The 24,703-nt window shown below is 35.5% G+C and overlaps 1 protein-coding gene across 1 annotated transcript in view; it reads right to left on the bottom strand.

Annotated features, from left to right (window-relative positions):
• Window positions 1-209: 209 nt before the first annotated feature.
• Window positions 210-24,703, bottom strand: part of LOC122797150 (zinc finger protein 585A-like) — a 132,547-nt gene continuing 108,053 nt past the window's right edge. Inside the window, exon 5 of the mRNA XM_044065956.1 lies at window positions 210-3,656. Coding sequence (XP_043921891.1) covers window positions 964-3,656 — 2,693 coding nt within the window. The 3' untranslated portion in view covers window positions 210-963. The remainder of the gene's footprint in view (window positions 3,657-24,703) is intronic.

The following is a 24,703-nucleotide window of genomic DNA, read 5'->3' as shown; positions in this document are numbered from 1 at the left end:
ACTTTATTCTCAAGATCTTCAAAAAACAACTGTTTTCTAGTGTATTTCAGCTCAGGCTCAAAATTATTTATATTTCTTATTCTTGTTTCATTTGTGTAAAATATTTCTGTTTTTTTATTCTCACTAATTTACAGTGTGTTACTGATCAGTCTATTTACATGCATTACACAACCCCTTTCTCCATTTTACTTCAAAGTACCACTCTTAAGTCAAGTTCTAATGATTTTATTAATCAACTTCCTAAATGCAAATGTTCCTGCACATTTACCAGTGCATAATATAACTTGCATACAATCTAAAAAGTGTAAACCACTTCTATTTGTAAACCTTGATAATTTGGTGCATGATTTTTAAGTGTTTGGTCATTCACAGAGTCAAGGTAACATAGTTGTAGAGTAGTTTGTTTTTTTAAAATACAGGTTGCATTTACAGCCCAGGTTTTTGGCTAGATGGTAGAGCGGGACCCAAGCAGCAAGACAGTGACAGGCAGCAACTCTGGATTTTTCCCTTCTGAGTATGACTTCTGTGGCAGCTGTAGGGAAGACTGCTTTAGTATTATGGAAATGGTAGTGTAATTTTCCAGTTTAATACATCTCAGAAAACACATCTATAAACTTGAATGCTGAGAATCTATCAGTTTTTGTACCCGTCCTTTACAAATCTATTCAGTAGGAAATGGTTAACTGTATAATATAATCTTCAACTGTCATTTTTTTCTTTTAGTAAATTGAACTTGTTCTATTATGAAAGATTGCAAACTGAGCATACATTTCAGATGTTCTCCACTATATGAATCTGCAACAAAACTTTTGAAGTTGTTTCTAGGCAAAATATATGGTGCAATAAGAAAAATCGTATACTTTGCAACCTTTTTAAGCTCATAACTTCTGGGATTTCTGCTGGATTCCTGAAAATGGACCATTTTCATAATTCATGGCATATTTCAGACTCCTGAAATCATTACTAAGTCTTTAATTTATCCGTGGTTGCTTTTCCCATCACTCTGCGACTGCACTGATGTTTTTTCAGGTTCATTTTCCGTGTAAACTTCCGATTACATTCAGGACACTTAAAGGGTTTCTCCCCAGTGTGGATCCATTGGTGCTGAATTACACTTAGTTTGCGAGTAAACCCCTTGTTACATTCAGCACATTTATATGGTTTTTCTCCCGTGTGAACCCATTGATGCTGAAACAAACTTATTTTATGGTTAAATCTTTTGTTGCACTCAGCACATTTATATGGTTTTTCCCCTGTGTGACACCTTTGATGAGATAATAACTGCTGTTTCTGAACAAACATCTTGTTACATACACCACATTTGTATGGTGTGTCACCTGTATGAACAAACCGATGCTGCAGTAGGCTTTGCTTATGTGTAAACCTCTTGTTACAATCAGTACACTTATATGTTTTATCCTTTGTGTAACCCTGCTGGTGTGATATTAAATGCTGTTTTGGGGAGAACCTCTTCTTCCTACATTCAACACATTTATTTTGGTCCTGCCATGAAACTCCATGGTGATACAATGCTGGGTCCTGTTTAAGGGTAAATGGCTTTTTGCACTCGGTACACTGATATGTTTTCTGACCTGCATCAGATTGCTGGGGATTTACTAAGCTCTGTTTACTGGCAGATGTTTTGCTACACTCAGCCGTTTCAGATGCTTTTTGATCTGTGTGAGTCTGCTGATGTGACACGAAATACTGTTTCTGGGTAAAAGTCTTGTCACATTTAGTACACTTATATGGTTTCTGTTCCATATAAATCTGCTGTTTCTGCCTTGCATGAATCTGTTCATGTGTCAGCAGTCTCTTTTTATGAACAAATGTCTTACTACATTCAGTACAATTATATAATTTTTGTGTGACGTGTACCATCTGATGTGTTGTCAGAAGTGGTTTCTGGGTAAAGCTCTTGCCAAGTTCAGCACATCTGTACTGTTTCTGCCCTCTTTGAATCTGTTGATTTATTAACAAACTCTGTTGCTCTGTCAGACTCTGCTTATGGTTTAATTTCTCAACCCTGCGAATGCACTGATGTTTTTTCAGGCTCCGTTTCCGTGTAAACCTCCTATTACATTCTGTACACTTAAAAGGTTTCTCGCCCGTGTGAATCCATTGATGCTGAATTACGCTTAGTTTGCGAGTAAACCTCTTGTTACACTCAGAACATTTATATGGTTTCTCCCCCGTGTGGACCCACTGATGCTGAAACAAACTCAGTTTATGATTAAACCTCTTGTTACACTCAGCACATTTGTATGGTTTTTCACCCTTATGGCACTGTTGATGGGACATTAAGTGTTGTTTTTGTACAAATTTCCTTGTATTTGTTTTTTTCCTTGGATGAACTTTCTGATTTAATATGGGATCCTGTTTGCTCAGAACTGGCTTGTTTTCATCATCATGATGTGGTAGCTGTCCTGTTTGAATCGGCTGTATTGGTAGACACGATTTTTGGGCAAAATTATTGCTACATTCTGCATATTCACTTAGCTTTTGCATTTTTAATTTCTCCTGCTCTACATGAATCTGCTGATGCATTACTTTACATTGTTTCTGGGCAAATGAGTTGTCACACTTATCATAGTGATATGACTTTTGTACTGCGTGAACTGGTTGATGAGTTAAACTATTCTCATGGGCAAATCTTTCATGGAGTTCAGCACATTTACATGGGTTATGCCACATGTGGACTGGCTCTTGTGGTACGTGGCAGGGTTTACTGACAAATCTGTCATCACAGTCAGATTTAAAAAGGCTCTGTCCTGTACAAACCATATGATGTCCCACTTCACTCATCTGATAACCAAAACAGTTACCGCATTCAGTATATTTACATGGTTTGTGACACATGTGAAGGGCAGGATCTGATATTAAATTATGTTCTGCAAAACTGTTGTTATATTCAAGGCATTTATAAGGTATCTGGCCTGTATGACACTGCTGATGTGGCATTCCTTGACATTCTTGGGCAAAACTCTTGTCATATTCAGCGCATGTGTAATGTGGTTGCTGATATGATACTTGACAACATTCCTGTGTAAAACTCTTGCTGTATTCACTGCATCTGTGTGACTTCTGGCAAGAGTTATCCCACTGATGTGATATCAAACTTTTTTCATTGTGAACCTCCTGGCAGGATTCAGTAACTTGGTACAGATTGTGCTTTGTGTGAATCTGCTGATGTGATAATAGTTGGTGTTTCTGCATAAAGCACTTGCTGCAGTCATCACATTTATGTGGCTTCTCCCTCATATGAACTCTCTGATGTACTCTTAAAGACTGAGAACTGACCAACATCTTGCTACACACCATGCATTTATACCGTTTATTTCCTGTATGAACCCACTGGTGCGTTTCTAGGCTCTTTTTCAAGGCAAACCTCTTGTTGCATTCAGCGCACTTATATGGTTTAACGTGAATCAGTTGATGAACTAGGAGGTTTTTCTGTGCTGTGAATCCTTTATCACATTCTGTACACTTGAATTGTTTTTCTCCCTGAGGATTCTGCTGTTCTACAGTAATGAGGTGCAGGTCTTGGAAACTCGTCTCAGAATTAATGTGCTGATGCATTTTCTCATCCTCAATAAACAGTGTTTCATTCTCCAACTGCTCACTCCAGCTCTCATTGTAATCGTTCACTCTGTTAACTAAAAACAGTATACTTATTAATGCTTTATGTATGCTTATTAACATTCTGTAACAGCAAGCAAAACAGGCACATTTTCCATTTACCATAACATTCTTATGCAAAAAAGACATTTTCCATACAACACAAAATTCTTATTTATAGCATAACTGTCTTATTTCAAAGTGCTTCCTAGACACACACACACACACACACACACACACACACACACACACACACACACACACACACACACACACACACACAGTGCTTGGACCTGTAATAGTGCATGTGCAGAAACATGGCTGCTAACAGGGAAAGGCACATCAGCCACAGAAGGAGTGGTTAAGGAGGGAAAAAAAATGAAACTCCCCTCATGGCTGCCTGGATGACTGCCACACAGCAACCTGCTATCATGTTGTTACTGGGAAAAGGGTAGGCATGGTTGTGGAGTATTTTTAAATGCCACGGCTATGATTTTAATACTTAGTAACTACTAACTATGTAAAGGTGACTAGCTAGTAACAGATTATACACTGAAAAAAAAAGAAAAATGTAGGTTGTGAATGGGTTTGTAGAAGTTTTATAATTGCAGTGAAATATATTTCGAAACAACACAACTGAATTTGGGTTGTTCAAAAAACTATTGTACAGTATTTTTTATTAAGCATTAGCAAGGCAGTTTTATGGATTATTTCAGGATTTTAATTATCTTGTTTTTGATTATAAAATTTACCCAGGGAATGAATACTAAGTCATTATTTATAGACAATCAAACTAAGAAGAAAATAAAAATTGTTACATAGAGTATTATGACTTAGATTTTTCATAGAGTACCTATCCCATCTTTATGATGTATTACACTAATGTGTATGTGAATGACAATATTTAATTACAAGTTTATTTACATGACTTGATATTAGATAAGGGCCTCACTGTATGTGAAACATATAATTTGTCTAAATGACATCTGATATTTGAAATATTTGAAAATATCTGAAATTTGGTCTTTAAGATCAATGTATATGTCTGTATTTTGCTAATGTTTCATTCGGCACAACGAGAGGAAAAAAACAGGGTTATATAACAGCACCCCTGTATTTAAACTACATACTTGAGATGGTATTGCTAGATATTCATGAATAGAATATTATTTTTATGTGAGAAGTGACACACAGCTGTAACTTTGAAATGGGTTTTATGTTTTTTCTTAGCTATATTTATGTCAGGCAGACATAGGATGATTTTGTAATGCACTCAGGACACCCTTGACTATGTGGTTACATATTTTGTATGACGTTGGATACATCAAGAAACATAACAATGTATTTTTTTATCAAAGTAACAAGTGTGCTAGTTCATGTGAAAAACAAAGGCACAAATTAGAATATTTTTTCTATGTGCATGAAACAGCTGAAAGGTCATAATTTTACTTGCCTGTTAATGAGAAAAGAACATAAGAAATTTTGAACAGGTATTTCATTTGTCTTATAATGTAAATATTGTAAATACATCGTAGAGAAGGCTGGGCATATGCTGTACTATAATATAGTTAGATCACAGAAAAATTGTTTCTCATCATCTGCAAGACTGCAAAAGAGATGTAACCTGTCATGTGTATCTGCAGGTTCCCTAACTGGTGAATCACAGAGCTTCTCAAAAATAATAAGGTTAGAATGTGCAGTGGTGTTAATTGTAGACGATCTGGGTAATTTGTTAACTTCATAATTACTGTTTGTATGGCTTCCAAAAAGCAGGTCAAAATTCAACTTCCTAGTGCATAACTTCAGTTCAGTTACAGTGTCTACGATGTTTAGTCACGATGAAGGAATAAAAAAAACTTTTTTGAAATGCCAGACTTGAAAATCCAATGAAACAATATCCTTTGTGTGATCTAACGTATAATAGACAGTTCTGTTTTATGAAACCTGATAAAGAAAGGGGGGATTGTTGTTATGAATTCCCTTGATTAGCTTGATAGAATACTGCCTTACCTTTGTATGAAGATTTCTATCAAATTATTTCCTTGAGCATATTGACTTATTTTTTTACTGAGATGACTGATAACATTATTGATAAAAATGTGTTTGATTTACTGATGGTTAAACATCAAGTGACCATGGTTGCCTTTGGAATACTTAAGGTACATAACAGCATAATGGAATCCTCCATTCTGCGTCATTATCTCCCACAAGGGCGGCTAGCCTAGTACTTACTTATGAACCTATGAACCCATGAACCTCTAAGTTAAGATCCAGTGATTCCATTCCCCCTTCTTGATTCTGCCTTGTCATTACTTCCCATGCGACTCTGGGTTTTCCCCATACCACATAAAATCTGGACATATCTGTTTAACCTTTTCCAATATGTCTATGGGGGGGTTTCCAAAATGCTTGTCAGGAGTATATAAACTGGGGAAAAATAAACATCTTTTGAACCAGTACTCAATAATCAAGATCCATTTTAGCTGACTTTCATTTATGCAATTGTGTCTTAGCCTTTTCATTTATTTTATCATATATATGTTTTAGTGAAATCTTTGCCTTATCTATAATCCATTGCATATTTAATTTTCTTCCTCCACATCCTTTCCTCATCTCTACCTTCTTTACCCACTCTCTTCTTCCTACTTCCACTACCTGCATTTTCCCTTGATTTATCTTGTATCCTGATTTCTGTCCAAACATCCTTATTCTTCTGTATAAATTTTTTGAATTATCTTGGTAGTGGATCATGGTGAGTAACACATCATCTGCATATAAGGCAACATTTTTCTCCCTTCTAATCTGAATCTTCTAATCTCTGACACACACACACACACACACACACACACACACACACACACACACACACACACACACACACACACACACACACACACATATATATCTACAAACTAAGAAGGCAAAAAGCTACAATACAAGCAAAAAGACAGTAACAACCAAAAGAACCAGCACTGGATCCACTTGACTGTTTTTAAATGTTTTTATTAAGTGCTTTTCGTCCATCAATATGTCAGGACTTCTTTAGATAAAACCATTCACAAAATTAACTCATTTAAAAAGTATTTTACATATGTTCTTACTGCACCAATCACATCTCCCTTTCTTAAACACAAATTAAGTTAACCCTAAGAATTTCATTCCTTTTACTAAAACAGTAAGTATATAAGTGTTTACTCACTTAATGTTTGCTTTTGTAAAATTGAAACAGACATATTAACTAAGTTAAAAACTATGTTCATTATCTAGTTAAACCTTTCAACTTTAAAATACATAAAATTGAACTTATTTTATTAAACCCAGGATATTGGCATGCGTTCATATGTAACTGCCATAACAGCTCCAAACTCTCTAAAATGAGGGAACAAGGTCCCCCTCTATTGTCTGGCAGTACTTGATCAGTAGCTTTAAGTGTAAATTTGTGGTCCTCATGTTCAAGGGTATGTCTGGCAAGTGCGTTTTTTTTTGTTTCCATTTACTTATACTATAAAGATGTTCATAGACTCATTCCTTTAGTTAGCGATCAGTTTTCCCAACATAAAATGCTGGACATTGTTGGCATTGGGCCTCATACACAGTTATTTTGGAATTGCAATCAAATTTTTTACTTATGTGGTATTTTATGTTTCTTACATGGTATGAAAAACATGTTAAAAATGAATTATATACAGAAGTGTTTCTAACAATGAATTAAATGTACCTATGGAGTATTAGGTCATACATTAATGATATGTTTATTGAGGTGAAAATTGATGTCAACATGTATGATTTTCTAACTATGCCAGCCCCAAGAATCCCTATTTTGTTTGGTATCCCGAAGGTGCATAAAAACATAGTCAACCTCCCATGAGACCTTTGTTAGATGCAAGAAACTCTATTACATACTCATGTGCAAAAGTGGTGGACACAATATTGAAAAACTACAATAGCCAAGAGAACCAAATATGTAACAGTTCCTGGTCTTTTCTTAGCAGTGTCGATGACTTAGAATTTAAAGAAGAGTACAACTTCCTGACTGTAGACATCAAGGACTTCTACACATCTATACCACACACTGAGGGGATTGAGTGGGTTTCTTTTATGATGAGGACTAAAGGAGCACCAGCAAATGAAGTGGCCTTAGTTGAAGAACTGTTAGACATTATATTAACTAACAATTATATCACTTTTGACAATGAGTTCTACATACAGCAAATAGGAGTTGTGATGTGTCCCCATGTGGGGCAAGTTTTTCCAACTTAGCAATGGCTTATTGGGAACAAGAGTATATCAAAAAGAAACCTCTGATTAGCGGACTGATATACTTTTACATGTGATTTTTGGATGGTATTTTTATTATCATTAAAGGAGATGACGTGACAGCAACATAGTTAGTTTATTATTTTAATAGCACCCCAGACTTTCTACAGTTTACCTCTAACTATAATGAGGACACAATGTCCTATTTGAACATTGAGTTAAAGAAAGACAAAAACTTAGGTAGATACACAGCAAAAATCTATAGGAAAGGCATGTGCTCTAACACATTCTAGCATTTCTCTAGCTGCCATTCATACCATCAGAAACACTCTGTAGTTAAAGGCCAATTGGTCAGGGCAGCTAGAATGATAACAACAGAAGATGATTTCTATGCAGAATGTGAAACATTGAGAGGGATGTTCTTGAGAAGTGGATATCCCGAGTCCCTAATTGTGCAACTTGTTGATGAAGTCCAATTCAAAAGGAGTATATGAACTTATAGACCTATTTTAACACCAGGTAGTAGTAACACTGAATTGGTTAGTGTTACAGATAACTCAAGCAGGTCAACACCAGTGAGAGAGTACAATGTAGAGGATATGGTTCATATTACGTATAGTTTTATTACACCTTATAACTTAAATGCAGTAGAACTTAACATAATTTACAAAAATTGGACCTTAGTACAAAGTGACACATCTTTTATGAACAAATTAACAGAACCCCCACAAATAATCTTTAGGAGAGGTAAGGATATAAAACGTCTATTAGAAAAAAGTAGACCACCAGCACCTAAACATCCTGGAATGTTTAAATGTGGATTGTGTAACTATTGTAAGTACATGGAAATAGGTAAAACATACCATGTAAGAAACATAAAATACCACATAAGTAAAAAATTTGATTGCAATTCCAAAATGACCGTGTATTTGGCCCAATGCCAACAATGTCCAGCATTTTATGTTGGGAAAACTGATCGATAACTAAAGGAATGAGTCTATGAACATCTTTATAGTATCATTAGATGGAAACAGGAAAACGCACTTGCTAGATATACCCTTGAACACGAGGATCACAAATTTACATTTAAAGCTATTGATCAAGAACTGCCAGACAATAGAGGGGGACCTTGTTCCCTCATTTTAGAGAGATTGGAGCTATTATGGCAGTTACGTACGAACACATGCCAATATCCTGGGGTCAATGAAATAAGTTCAACTTTATGTATTTCACAGTTGAAAAGTTTAACTAGATAATGAACATAGTTTTAAGTTAGTTAATATGTTTGTTTCAATTTTATAAAGGCAAACATTAAGTGGGTAAACTGTTTTAGTAAACGGAATGGAATTGGTAGGGTTAACTTAATTTGTGTTTAAGGAAGGGAGATGCGATTGGTGCAGTAAGAACACATGACTTATGTAAAACACTTTTTAAATAAGTTAATAGGCTGCAATGGATCCTTTCTTTCCTTGTGTAACCAAAGTTATTACTTCTTTCCATAACTCTGATGCTGCTCCTCACTTTCTAATGTTATTAAATAAACTGGTCCACCTGTCAAGTACTTCACCCTTCATCAATCCCCACATCACTACTGGGAAGCTGTCCCCCATGGTAGATTCCCTTTTACTACCTTTGACCATGCTCACTCTATCTCTTCTACTTTTATGAGCACTATTAATCTTTTATTTATTTATTTAACATTTGTTGACTGGGAAAGTCCGACTAGGACAGAGCCTGTTTTTAATGGTGGCTTGGGTAGAAACACTCCAGATGCATGTCTTTGGAATGTGGGAGGAAACCGGAGCACCCAGAGGAAACCCATGCGAATGCAGGGAGGTTATGCAGACTCTGCACAGAAAGACAGCCCAGCCGAAAACCTCTTGCTGTGAGGTGACAACGTTAACCACTGCACCACCTCACCACCTATTTCTCCATCCTTATCCAGTTTACGTAGATCGGTGGCTCTCACATTTCTTACCTCTGCTCTCACTCCTTTGCATATAGGTTTTCATTATACTCCCTGCATCCTCCCAAAATTCCATCCATTTTTCCCACTTTTCCTTTCACTTCCTAGCTACATCTTTATACCCTCTTTGACTTCCTTTTGCCTTAATCTAACTGCTAGTATCTTTATGGATTTCAGGTTTGCTGTGGAGTATAATACCTTCACTGCTATCGTTTTCCACTATATCTTTCCATCCTTTCACTTCTATAGTGTCGGCATTACTTCTCTCTCACTTTCCCCTCAGAATTTGATTTCCTTTCTGCTTTACTTCTACATCTCCATCAACTCTGCTACCATGCTTTCTGTCACACATACCCTTTGTTTCATCCCTTCATTCTGCTGTTGTCTTATCCTGTCCATTACCATCCTTTTGTTCCTATCCCAGCCTTCCATTACCATCCTTTTCCTCCTATCCCAGTCCTTCCTTTCTATCCTTTTCCTCCTATCCCAGTCCTCTATAATCATCCTTTTCCTCCTATCCCAGTCCTCCCTTACCATCCTTTTCCTCCTATCCCAATCCTTCCTTTCTATCCTTTTCCTCCTATCCCAGTCCTCTATAACCATCCTTTTCCTCCTATCCCAGTCCTCCCTTACCATCCTTTTCCTCCTATCCCAGTCCTCCCTTACCATCCTTTTCTTCCTATCCCAGCCTTCCTTACCATCCTTTTCCTCCTATCCCAGTCCTTCCTTACTATCCTTTTCTTCCTATCCCAGCCTTCCTTACCATCCTTTTCCTCCTATCCCAGTCCTTCCTTTCTATCCTTTTCCTCCTATCCCAGTCCTCTATAACCATCATTTTCCTCCTATCCCAGTCCTCCCTTACCATCCTTTTCTTCCTATCCCAGCCTTCCTTACCATCCTTTTCCTCCTATCCCAGTCCTTCCTTACTATCCTTTTCCTCCTATCCCAGTCCTTCCTTTCTATCCTTTTCCTTCTATCTCAGTCCTCTATAACCATCCTTTTCCTCCTATCCCAGTCCTCCCTTACCATCCTTTTCCTTCTATCCCAGTCCTTCCTTTCTATCCTTTTCCTCCTATCCCAGTCCTCTATAACCATCCTTTTCCTCCTATCCCAGTCCTCCCTTACCATCATTTTCTTCCTATCCCAGCCTTCCTTACCATCCTTTTCCTCCTATCCCAGTCCTTCCTTACTATCCTTTTCCTCCTATCCCAGTCCTTCCTTTCTATCCTTTTCCTTCTATCCCAGTCCTCTATAACCATCCTTTTCCTCCAAGGTCGGCGGTGTATTTGAATTCTACCTTCTGGTTACGAATTTCCTAGATATACCAAGTATTGTCCATAACAAATACATATTTGTCTTATTCAGGTAGGGACCTTCATTTACATTTAGTATAATTAACACTTTAGTTAAGGTAAAGGATTCATTAAGTAAAGCTTGTAAAAATGATTGATTCCATTCCAATATGATTTAATTTTATTACATTCATAAAAAAATATGAATCCAGTCTGCTTTATTTGACTTTTCACACCTCCAGCAAAAAACATTTGTAGTAGTACTGATCTTTTTAATTCTATCTGGTGTTAAAAATGCTCTATGTAAGTATTTCCAGTTAAATATTTTCCAGTACTGTGTGTTAGAGGTGTAATTAACTGATAGTAAGATGTTAGTTTTAATTTCTTCTGTTAACTGCAATGATTGACCTTTTGTTAACTGCCAGTATGATGGTTTGGGAATTGTTTTATAGGTTATTAACTCTTTATATAGATTTGAAATGGAATTTTTCTTTTCACAACTATTACATATAAATTCATACAGAAAACTTATTACATTTGGAATATCTCTAAATGAGGAATTATTAATTAATCTGCATAAATCATGAGTGTACATTAGAATGCTTTGTAAGGTTAACCAGTCCTGTGTTGGAATATTGTAAGCAGTTTTTTATCATATGTATATCTAAAACATTTAATTTATTTACACATTGAAACCAGCATAAGAATTCATTTTGTTCCCAGGAGGTTATTGTTTCCCTATATATTTTGTGAGGAAAGTTCTTAGTGATGGTAAATGGGGTTAAAAGGTCAAACCAAAGTTTTAGATCTATGTTTGCATCGATAAGATTCCTAAAGGAATTGATGTAATGATTAATCAGTGTTGTTTTAGAAGATTTTAATATATTATATTGTATACTTATGCATAGTATGTACCAGGGTTTGTTTGATTTGTCTATTATTAAACATTTTTAACAGATTAAATTAATTTGTTAATATAGCTGTTGTTAATTCTTTCCAGTTGGCAAAATAATTTGGGTTTATCCAGTCTATTGTAGTTTTAAGCACAGATGCTTTTATATATGTTTCTACTTCTAAGAAGTTCAATCCTCCTTGTTTCCAGGGTCTAATATGATGAGTTAGAGCTACTATATTCTTTTTGGGATACCATAAAAATTTTATTAAACATGAGTTTATTTCTTTAAGAATGCATCTTTCAGGAATTAACTGTTTTGCTAATGCTACATATAATAGTTTTGGCAATGAGACCATTTTTATTAATTGCAATCTGTCTTCAAAAGTTAATATAATTTTGTTCCACTTTTCTATATATATTTTTATTGCTTCAATAATGTTTTTATAATTTATTAATATTGTTTCATTTATATTTTTGCATAACACTATTCCTAAATAATTTAGCGTAAGTTCTTGTTTTCCTATGATGGATTTATCTGTAACTTGTAGTTCTTTTTTCTTATTTAAAAATAGAAATTTTGATTTTGATCTATTAAAGTGTATGCCTGAAATCTTATAAAATTTCTCCATTACTTCTTCTAGCTCTCCTAATAACTCTCTGGAGTTTGATAGGGTTAATAAAATATCATCAACAAAAACATTACTTTAAATATGTACTGGTCATAGACTATTCCATTTATTCTTGGATTACTGCATATTATTTCTGCAAGTATTTCTATAGCGAAAGCAAATAAAATAGGAGAAAGGGGGCATCCTTGTTTAGTACCTTTCATTATATGGATAGACTCGGAGGTGAAAGGACCTAATTTAATGTAGGCTAAGTTATTAATATATATGTTTTCTAGTAATAAGATGAAGAGATGAGGAAATTCAAACAATGCTAAAGTTTTAAATAGATATTCCCAGTTGAGGGAATCAAATGCTTTTTCTATGTCTAATCCGATTACAAGTGTTTCTCTATCTTCTTTATTCACATAATCTATAAGAGTAAGTATCCTTTTAATATTATCATGTGTGTGCCTGTTATATAAAAATCCAGTTTGATCATTATTAATTGTCTTTGAAAGTGGGATTTTCATTCTGTTAGCTAGAATTTACATGAATATTTTGTAATCATTATTCAGTAATGATATAGGTCTGTATGAGGTGCAAAGGTCTGATGGTTTATTATCTTTTAGAATTGGTGTTATGAGAGAATATTTCCATGAGGGTGGTATTCTTGCTTCTGACTGGACTTCTAGCAAAGTTTTATGAAAAAGGGAGATTACTGTTGAAGGGAAGAGTTTGTAAATTTCCGTAATTATACCATATATCCCTGGAGCTTTGTAAGATTTACTTTCTTTTATCTTGTCAACAACTTCTTTGTAGGATATAGGTTTTTGTAGGTCTAGTTTTAAGTTTTCGGGAATTTTTTTATATTGATAAGGTTTGTATCTAAGTTTATTTGGTTGGTATCTAAATCTTCTTTTGTGAAGTGTTCCATATAATGGAACCAAAATGCTTCAATGATGTCTCCTATATCTGATACTTTTTTTCCCTTTCTTTTCATGATATATACTAATGTTATTTGCTTTAGATTGTATTTGAATTCTTATAGATAAGTTATGTAGATATCTGGGGGAGGTGGCTAATGAGTTTATTTTAAATTTTTCCAAGGCTAGACACGTTTTGTGTGTTAGAATTTCATTATATTTTTTATTTACTTCCTCTATTTCTTTTTTGACTGCTGGACAATTCTGATTTTTTTTTTAGATTTTGCTGTCAAGAGTCTGGTTTGCAAGTCTAATGATTCAGTTTCCCACTCTCTAACTTTGTTTTTGTACCAGCTGAGGGTCTTACCAAATAAATACGCTTTTAATGAGCCCCAAACCATGACTCTACTGATTTCTGTTGTATTATTGATTTCAAGAAATAATTGTAGTTCTGGCAATATCCAGGGTCTGAATTCTTTAATTTTCGTGATATATGATAAAATTCTAGTTGAGAGGATTAAAGGTTTTAACTCTATTTGGAGCTTCATTATCAGAGAGTCATGATCTGAGAAGGGGCATGGAACTATTGAGAAGCTGAGGATTTTTGTTTGTAAATCTTGAACTATGAATAATTTGTCTATTCTGGTTTGTGTTCCAAATCTATGTTTTTTATGGGAAAATTTAATAAGGATTTATCATCTTTTACTTTAAAAGTGTCTATTAAATGAAATAAATCAATCCATCTTTTTAAGGATTTTGAAATAGTTGCTATGCGAAAAGATTTCTTGGTGGTTTCAGAAGCTTCTAAGGTACAATTAAAGTCTCCTCCCAGTATAAGATTTCCTTTATAATTGTTGGAAATAACATCTAGGTGTTTTTTAACTGTTCCTGCTCCAATTCCTGGGAACCAATATAAATAAGCTAAGGTCCATATTCTGTTATTAAATTTAATTATAACAAATGCTACTAGAACTTCTTTGTCTTCATATATATAAATAACTTTTGGAGTGATTATGTTTTTCTTCCAGAGAATTGATACTTCTTTTGTCTTTGTTCTATATGAGGATTGAGCTAAGAATTGAGCTAAGACTGTATAGTCCTTAGGGTTCCAAATAAAGCGACCATTAGTCTTAAAATGCATTTCCTGGAGAAATACTACTTGTGTCTTATTTAGTTTTAAATATTTTAGTAAGTTTGATCTTTTATTTGCATTATTTAAGCCATTAGTATTTAACAATAAGAATGTTAAATCCATTTCAAGTTATTGTTGGAAGAAACATTTTGCTTCTTTTTTTATTTTGATTATAGTAGTTATACCATATTCTCTGATAACACTGAAAGCTATTTTTATGTGTGTAAACTTGGGACTGTAATTTTATGTTCTTTCTTCTTTAAATATAAGTAAGGTAAAATTCTAGTGAGGCTTTAAAAAAGTACTTCTATAAAACATTAATTCTAAAGTATCAAATACAAGTACATATGAATTTCCTATTAAGCATGGAATGAAAGTCATTCCTAATCCAATAGATAAAGATAGCTCTATTGGATTATCACTCATACCTTTAACCAACAATATCAACTGAGCTCCATATGTTAAATTATTATATGGAGAATTTTCTTAAAAGAGATATGAAATGCTATATTATTCTATTATTGTTCTACAGTATTTTATATATCAGGCTGGAATATTTGTAGTGTAAACAATTATTATGTTGACTTAGAAAATATCCAATATTTAGTTGCCCTTAAGAGATCCCAAAAATGTCAGATATGTCATTTTGGATAAATTAAATGCAACAGAAGAGCATACACTCAATAAGCCAACAACAAATGGATTATTACTAAAATAATTTGACTAAAAGTCCTCTGCAGGAGACAATGAGTGATTACCAATGAAATATGAATTTACTGTAGGTGTACTGTCTTCCTTTACTTTCCCACTCTTCAGCTCACCAACTTCAACTTACACTTATGAAAAGACATGGCTTATCAGTGGTATCCTGACTCTGAGTAGAGGTGCCCTACATTCTAGTGTGCAATGCTTTTACATATTTATAGATTTACAAAGCAGAGTCTAAGAATGAACTTTGATCACCCTGACAATTCCCATCCTGCATAGGGCACCTCCTACTTCCAGAATGGTTAATCACATCAGGTCTAGAATGAATGTGAAGGTACCTATATGGTAATCAAGACTTACCTTAGGTAAGTATTAATCAAATAGTATTTAGAGCATCTTAGATAGTGCCCAGGGCAGTTAGAATACTCTTAAGCCTCTCCTCCCATGACCAAAAACAGAGATTTCCCTTCCCTTTCTTTCCCTTGTTTTAAATCAGTACTAATTAAAGAAATTCAGCAAACATAGGTAAACAGAAATAACATTCAGTAGTCCGTCTTGTACATGACTCGCAATCCATTAAACAAGTCAGTGACTAACATCACTTTAGTAAACATTATAAAGACAAATTAGAAATAATTTCCTAGCTCTTTAAATTTTCTGATAAAGCAAAAAGTTAACAATAAGCTATTTTAACTAAAAGTATAAAGCATTTCAATTTTTCCTTGCATGTATACATTTCTACTTATATTGTAGTGTCAGTAGATGTCTTTGAAATCTGTAGTATACCTCACTTCTTCAAATCATTCCTTTTTCAATTCAGGTTTTGTTTTGCCAAAATGGCAACAATATTTCAAGGGCACAATTAATATTTAGACTGATGTTTCAAATAAATAACTTGTCAGTTGCCAATTGAGTTAGTTTAGAATGTATGGTTAGTGCAAATATAACATGTTGCAAAAATAATATGTATTTTTTCGTGTGCTCCAGAGACTGTCATATGCAAGTGACATATATAATGTAGCATATATAGAGCAGATAGCTTATGGATTCAGGTTGTTAAAGTAAGTTATGCTTATTAATCAGGCAGTTTCATTGAAACTTACAAGTAATTTGGGGGCATTTCAGTTGAGTTTCCAGGAATGTGTAGTCCAATGTGAGTAATTGAATCCACTTTTCCTCATAAACATATGTCACAATTCATTAAACAAAGCAGAGTCTAACATCTGTCTATTAATCATTATAAAGAGAAAGAATAGTAATTTCCTAGCTCTTCAAACTTTCTGATATTGCATAATGTTGACAGTAATATATTTTAACTGGAAGACTAAAACATTTCGATACTTCCTTGTGAATATATATTTTTACTTTTACTGTAGTGTCAAGAACTGTCTTTGAAATCCTATGCATTACTTCTTTCAAGTCATTAATTTTACAGTTCAGATTATACTGTCTTTCGGCTTTTCCCGGTTAGGGGTTTCCACAGCGGAACTCCGGTCCGCTAATGATTGGCAGTAGAGTTTTACGTGCTGGCTTGCCGGGCCTAACGCACAACCTTCAGCGAAGGAATGCCCATTTTGTCAAAATGTCAATAGCATTTCAAGGGCACATTTAAAATTTAAACTGATATTTTAAATGAATAGCTATCAGTTACCAAGTGAGTTTGTACAGAGTGTGAGGTAACTGAAAAGATAACATGTTGCAAAAAGTAATATATATATTTTCATGTGCACTAGAGACTGACAACTTCAAGTAACATATAAAATGTAACTTTTACAGTGCAGACAGCTTGTGGAATCAGCATGTTAAACTGAGTAATACTTTTTAATCAAGCAGCTACATTTAAGTGCACATGTAGTTTGGAAACATTTCAGTTGTGTTTCCAGGAATATATAATCCTATGAGGATAAATCATAAAATATTTACAATTATACAACGACCCCCCCATTAATATTCCAAAACGTGCATGCTGATTGGTCAGCGTGCACATTGTAAATCAGAGTTATAGTAATGGAAAAAGGTTTTCCATTAGTATAACTCCTTTTTTAAAGCAATGGAGAACGCAAGATCTCCGTTGCTGTTTAGACACTGTCTCGCTATGTTAAAGGAGTTTAACATAGCGAGACAGCTTTAAAAAAAGTAACGGAGATCTTCCTATCTCTGTTGCTTTTTTTAAAGGTGTTTCGTTATGTTAAATGGGTTTAATATAGTGAGACAGCTTTAAAAAAAGCAACAGAGATTCTCCGTTGCTTTTTTAAAGCTGTCTCGCTATGTTAAACTCCTTTAACATAGTGAGACACTTTGTAAAAAGCAACGGAGATCTTGCTTTCTCCGTTGCTTTTATCAAAACTGTCTCGCTATGTTAAATGGGTTTAACATAGCGAGACAGTTTTTAAAAAGCAACAGAGATTCTCTGTTGCTTTTTTAAAGCTGTCTCGCTACATTAAACTCCTTTAACATAGCGAGACAGTTTGTAAAAAGCAACGGAGATCTTGCTTTCTCCGTTGCTTTTGCCCACAGCTCTGATGTACTGCATAAGCATATGCATGCGCAGTACATCAGAACTGCCGCAGAATATCAGACAGCTGCGGAAGGGCAGCAAGGAGGCATTATACAAAGCCATTATTTAAGAAAAATATATATTTTTTCTTAAATAATGTCATTGTATAATAGCAATAACCCACTTCTGGGTGTGGGTAATGCTGGATTTACCCACGGTTGTCTTTGTTTGGGCACTCGGCTTCGCCCTTGTGACCAAACTACACCAACCGTGGGTAAATCCAGTATTACCCACACCCAGGCATGGGTTATTGCTATAATAGTCCTGTTATGTATTTATTTTACCTTGCTTAGGTTGTTTTTCATTTTAATAACTAAACAACATTACTTTTTCTTAATATTTGTTATCTGTGAGGCTAAATGCACTTCGCAGGTTCACAGTGTCCTTAGAAACTGCAGCAATTGTTTACTGTTGCTATGGCAACACAAATAGAATGTGAAGAAAGCTTCACTTCTCTTGACCAACAGTACATTTTTCCCTCCTTTTTTTTATATATATATTTGTGAATAGTAAAAGGAAATAATTCAAAGGACATATGTCCATGAATGGAACATTTCAGAGTTAATCATGAACATGTCCCCAATCCCAATAAGCATAACAGTGACTATCATTAATCTAATAAATATTGTAATAACAATTAATTAAGTTCACTATTCCAATTAGTCTAACTTAAAACTAGATTAGTTTAGAATATTATTTATCTATGTATAGATAGTGAGTTATTAAATAAATACAGACTATATTAGTAGAGTAAATAGGAGAGAATTTAAAACAGAGACAAGATGCAGTTAAAATAATAACGAGAAAAGAGAGAAGTGCATTGTCATCCCCTTTGGTAAAAACTCTGCACCCATGAGCTACCACATAGGCGGTAGTCTACTTAACACCGAAAGTGTGATAAGAGATCTTGGGAAACAGGTGGACAGTAGTCACTCCTTTGATAATCACATCGCCACAGTAGTCAGGAAATCCTTCTACGTGGCACACCTCATCACAAAAGGTTTCTCATCCAGGAAAAAAGAGGTCATTGTTCCCCTCTACTCATCACTCATTAGACCCATTATAGAGTACAACGCCCCTTTTGGTATGTACCTCACAAGACATCTACAACAACTGGAAACGCCACAGAAATACCTCACAAAGAGGATTACCCACCTCAAACAGATGCCCTACGCAGACCGTTTCAAAAAACTCCAGCTTTACCCTGTCGCATATCGCCTACTCAGAGGCGATCTCTGCCTAACATACAAAGCTATGTCAAACCCAGAGCTGTTGGACGTGCTCCACGTAAAGAAATCCCAATCCCTCCGAGCTACACACTCTAGGGACCTAAACCTTGTCACCACAATAAACAGAACATGCTGGAGGGACAGATTCCTGTCTCAGAGACTTCCCATACTCTGGAACAAACTACCTATCTATATCAAACAAAGCTCCTCATTAGCACTCTTCAAGAAAAATCTTGATGACTGGATGGGAGATAGGAAATTCACCCCGGGGATCACTTCTGTGACTCTGGTTGACAGGGGCACAGGAAAATAATGTTCAATTCACCCCGGGGATCACTTCTCTGGCTCTGCTTGACAGGGGCACAGGAAAATAATTTTCTTGGGTGGCAAAAGCTAGGATACTGTTTGGCTAGGCTTATATAGGCCCTAGGGCCAATAGCCTAGTACCTACATATGAACCTATTAAGAAAAGAGAAAATTAAGAGTAAATACACATATACTATCTATATTGATTTACAGTATAACTATTTTATGTGCTATATAACCCTCCTTCTGTGAAAGAAAAGTACCCTGTTTTACATACCTGAGGTAGTGTGAAAACTCTCATGTGTCATCTATTTTCAAAAAATATAGATAAAGATTCCAGTAGTTAGTTAGCTTTGTTTTAAAATTCCAAGCAATAAAATTGGCCCTTTAAAGTAATGTTAAAACAATTCATATCATAGTAGATGCTTTGACAGATTTGGCTGTAACAGCACCAGTCTTTTGCTTCTTCTTTTTGACATCTGTCCAGACATTTGTTTCTTTTGTTCTCTTGAGAGAAGATGACATCCAATCCACATCTTCTGGTAAAGTAATCGCATTATTAGTTTTAATAAATGAAGAGCCTTCCTCTAAGTCAATAAAAGTCGTCATCTTGTTGGCATACAGTATTCTTATCTTAGCTGGATATGCAAGTTGTGCCTTGATGTTATTTTGTTTCTGAAAAATTATCATTGGCCACACTTTTTTCCTTTGTTCCATTATTCTAGATGAATAGTCGTTATCAAATCTTATCAGGCTCTGTTTATATTTTAGATGTGCCTTCCCCCAAGCAGATCTTAAAATCAGTTCCTTGTCCAAGTATGAAAGTAATTTGATAATTATTGACCTAGGAGGAAAGTTTGAATTAGTGGCAGGTTTCCCAAGAGCTCTGTGTGCCCTCTCAATGCCAAAGGAAAGTTCTTCTTTTAAATTTAAAAAGTCAGGGATCCAGCTTCATAAAAAGGAAATAATATCCTCACCTTCTGTGTTTTCAGGTAATCCGAAAATCCTGAAGTTATTTCTCCTCTCCCTATTTTCCAAGTCATCTACGTTATTAACCAACCAAGTGTTTTGTTTAACAAGCAGTTCCTTCTGTGTTTCCTCTTCCTTAAGTCTGCTTTCCAAGTCATTTAGAGAAACTTCTATTCCTGTTATCCTTGTCTGGTGTTGTAGCATTTCCTTGAGGGTGTCAGCCTGTTTTTGACTGCTTATTTTAAGATTTTCTAGGTTCTCTTTAAAATCACCCATCTTCAAAGACAACTCCTGCAGGGTAGATGCCAGCTGTTGTAGTTCCTACTTTAAGGCAGCATCCTGGTGAGAATTCCTTGAGTTGCTCATTTTAACAAGTGAATATATCTCCAAACTTTTTGACAGACATTATTTGTAAAACTTCACCAAAGTTTCTAATTATGTAAATTAGACATTTATCTATAAGATTTTATACTTTGAAGAAAAAAAAATATTTTTCCTGTATTATTTAACTAGTTATATGGAGCTCTAAAATACTGCTGCTTTCAGTTAGCCATTCAGGCTCCGCCCCGACAGCAGACAATGCTGTTGCCTCACAGCAAGAGGTTCCTCGGTACGACTTTCAGCTGCAGTGTCTTCTGTGTGAAGTCTGCATGTCCTCCCTGTATTCACATGGGTTTCCTACAGTTGCTGTGGTTTCTTCCCACATTCCAAAGACACACATCAGATGGACTGGATGCTCTATATTGGGCTAGATGTGAGTGTGTGGTGATTGTGTGGTATTGAAGAACAATCATAGCAGGGCTTGCTACTCGGCAGTGTGAACTTTGACTCTAGATGATTGTCACTGTTGAAGTGACAGCCTGATCCTATGTACAAAAATGAGAAAAAAGGATAGAGGATGGATGGAATAAAGTTTACAATATCGCAGTAACCTTTCAAGCAACACCCACACTGTCAGCTGTGAGCTTTCATATGAGGCTAAGCAGTTTTGCATGTGTCATATGATTGTTGAGGCATTTAGAGAAATAAGAATGCCATTACAATACAAATAAACAGTATATGAATAATATTAATATATCATTAGCTGCATATACAGAAGTCAAACATCAAAACAGCTTGTTCAACATAATGTAAATTTAACTTGAAATCTTTAAACAACTTGTATGTACCATGATTTTGGAATTATCAATGCAAATATAAGCAAGAAATATTTGATGCCTAGAGGTATATTAGTAGGATGTAACTACAGAAATGCCTGGATGTGTCAATAGGCTGCAGTGAAGTAGTCATTTTCCTGTTTCTTCCAATTCCTGTCTCTTTCCCTCACTTTGTGGTATTTCGCACTCCTCCACTCTGTCATCACTATCCCATTTTGCACTTTTCCTGTTTGAGACATTACACCTCTGACTAGCCAGCTCCCAACCCTTTTCTCATCTCTCCCCTTCTTATAACTATACACAGATTTAGATACTATTACTTCCTTTCTGAGATCTCGTCTCTTTCAGATCGAGGTGACTAGCCTCTGGTACGTTTTTCGTGTCATAATTATGATCGTGCACTTTCAGAAGTAGAAAGCATAGATTTCCAAGTGCATGTAGGTGCCTCACTCCCGCAGCAGGTGCTATTGCTCTCTTTAGCGCCCTAATCCATCTCTCTTTCTCCCATCACCTCCCTACCTGTTTTATTTTAGATCTTATCCACCTTATCGATTTTAACCTCCCCAACTTTACTGTTAATATATTGCCTTACTCCTTTCACATTTACTTACTGGTGAGCTGTCTTTCTGATCTCTTGTCACTGTCCATTACTCATATTCTACAGCTCTTTTCTTTAATACCCCATCCATCTCTTTCCTTTAACTTTCTCCTGGATCACCTGTGGTTTTAATGGGAGTCTTCCTTGATCCCCAGCTTCTTTGCATGCTGTGCAACACATGCCCATTCTGGCTATGGGTACACAGTCTGTATTGTCCTGTTTGCACTCCTTCTATCATGCCAAGAGTTCCTTAATGTTTACCTATGTTGTTTTCCTCTTCCCGTACGTGCCATTTGGTTAGTTCTGATTCACTTATGTATCGCTAACCCGATGATTTAAATTATTTGCGGTCGTTCATTGGGTAAATAATGTGGCCAAGAGGGCTGTTTACAAATTCACCCTCTCTTCCCTAGCTGACTTTCTTTCTTGTTTGTTTTTTTCACCCCTGTTTATTTATTTATTTTCTATTTTACTAACAGACAAAACATTTCCCCTTAAATACATGATTGATAAACTTTTCAGTCAGGCATGCAAACATAAGAGTACTTAGAAATCTTTCTCACATTCAAGTTATTCCTTCAGTCAGTGCGACTCTGCTTCTCCTTCCCTTTCTCCCCCTCCCTCTCTCTTTCCCCTCCCCCTCTCTCTGCTGTTCTCCCCCTCAATATCTCATTTGTTACAACAATATGTCATGCTTTGCCTTTTAAATGCTTTTCACATTTTAAATAAAAAAAAAAACAAAGTAAAACCAGAGCCAGATCCTTTAAGGGCCTTCTTCTTTAAGAAAGTCCTCTGTCTGTGCATCTCTGCATGCATCAATGCACACACACATACACCTGTTCCTTACTCCTTTTGTGTGTCCTGCATGGAATATAAATAGGCACCTGTTGCTTACTCCTTTACCGCATTCCGTGTGGAATTTAAATACAAGACGGCGGCTGGTGTGTTTTAGTGATAGGGATGGCAGGTTAGTTAATTTCCTCAGGGCAGGTTAGTTAATTTCCTCTATACAAACTACCAAACTAGTAAAAAATGAGTTTTGGTGCATTTTTAAGGAATTGTAAGCTTCAGTGCATTTTCAAGGAACTGTGAACTTCAAGGGAAGAGAAGTTTACTGCTGCTCATGCTAAGTCTGTTTTCAATATGGATATATTTTGTTTAACAAACGGTCATAGCATAACAGCATGCTTGCTTCTGATGCAGAAGGCTGTAGGTTCTACTTCCACAATAGATGGATTACTGATACTGTGTTGTACTTTAAGGGGGAGGTGAAGTAGCTATGAACCTGTTGTTGGTTTGTCATCCATTCACTATTGCAATATTACCAGCTTACCAACTGTGTTTTTCTTTTTTTTTTAATTTAACATAGACAGTGTATTCTTCAAGGGCAGCAGACACTGAATTTCTAGATGAAACACTTAAATATAAAGTTGCTTGCTAACAGCAAACTCTTCATTAGTGAGTGATCTGTTTAATGTGGAATTATTCAGATGATTTTTACTTCTACAGAGGTTGTGCATATTGACTGGTATTGGTGGATGTAATAACAGACGTTTGAGTGGTCTTTTATGGTGGAAATGTTCTGAAATGGGCAGTTTTGTCATTATTGGGTCATACTTTTTGTTTCATTGTTTACTGGAAAAATGTTCAAAACTACAAATTTAAAGCACACTCTAACAAGTGATGCTGTATTATACACAGAATATAATTTAATACAATCAGGAAGGTGAATCAAAGGACACATATATGTATGCGTGGTCCTGAAAATGTGTGCAAGGGGCCTATGGTTTAAAAGCAGCCCAAAGGTAAACTTTATCTGCCACTGGCCAGATACATCTTCTTTGAATGTGGGTTTCAAGGACATAGAAGTTTGCTGTTAATGCTAAGTCTGTTTTCATAGTGCAGAATCATTGCAGAAATAAAGAAAATAGTCTGCAAACTGTGCGGTTTGAACAGTGTTTATGGTAACTGGGGAGAAATAACCAAGTATTGGGACACTAGAATGGCTGCGGGGGAGGTGGTGGGGTGGTGGTGCTGTGTGTATTTGTGTGGGCAGGGTTCAGATCCACTACCCTGCCTAGGGCCCCATTTGACCATGACCCAGCTCTAAAATAAACACTTTGTTTCTTCCTCTTGCATGCATCGGTGTGTCCATGCATCCATGCAAGAAAAAGTGGTACAGGATTAGAGGAAACTCAGGACTAACTACAGACAAGACTGGAGAGAACCGCTGTTATTTTTAAAATTAACAGCAGCCTCCTACTTGTACAGTAAGACAATGCAGGAGAGTGTTTTGCAGTGGAAAAGATTTTTTCTGTTTAACTGAACCAGGTGAACTGGATTAATGAAAACAAACAAATCAGACAGGGCATTGTGGACTACCGAACTGAAGGTAAGCATTTTTTTTAATTTTAATGTGAATATAACCAGATTTTCTTTCTTATTTTTGGAGAGGTGGAGGGGGGTGTTGTCTAAGCTAGTGTGTGTG

Source organism: Protopterus annectens, chromosome 3.part0 (assembly GCF_019279795.1).
Source record: "Protopterus annectens isolate FY-2018-M chromosome 3.part0, PAN1.0, whole genome shotgun sequence".
NCBI lineage: Eukaryota > Metazoa > Chordata > Ceratodontiformes > Protopteridae > Protopterus > Protopterus annectens.
The sequence above is the reverse complement of the archived record's forward strand: the minus strand, read 5'-3'. Positions and strand labels throughout refer to the sequence as shown.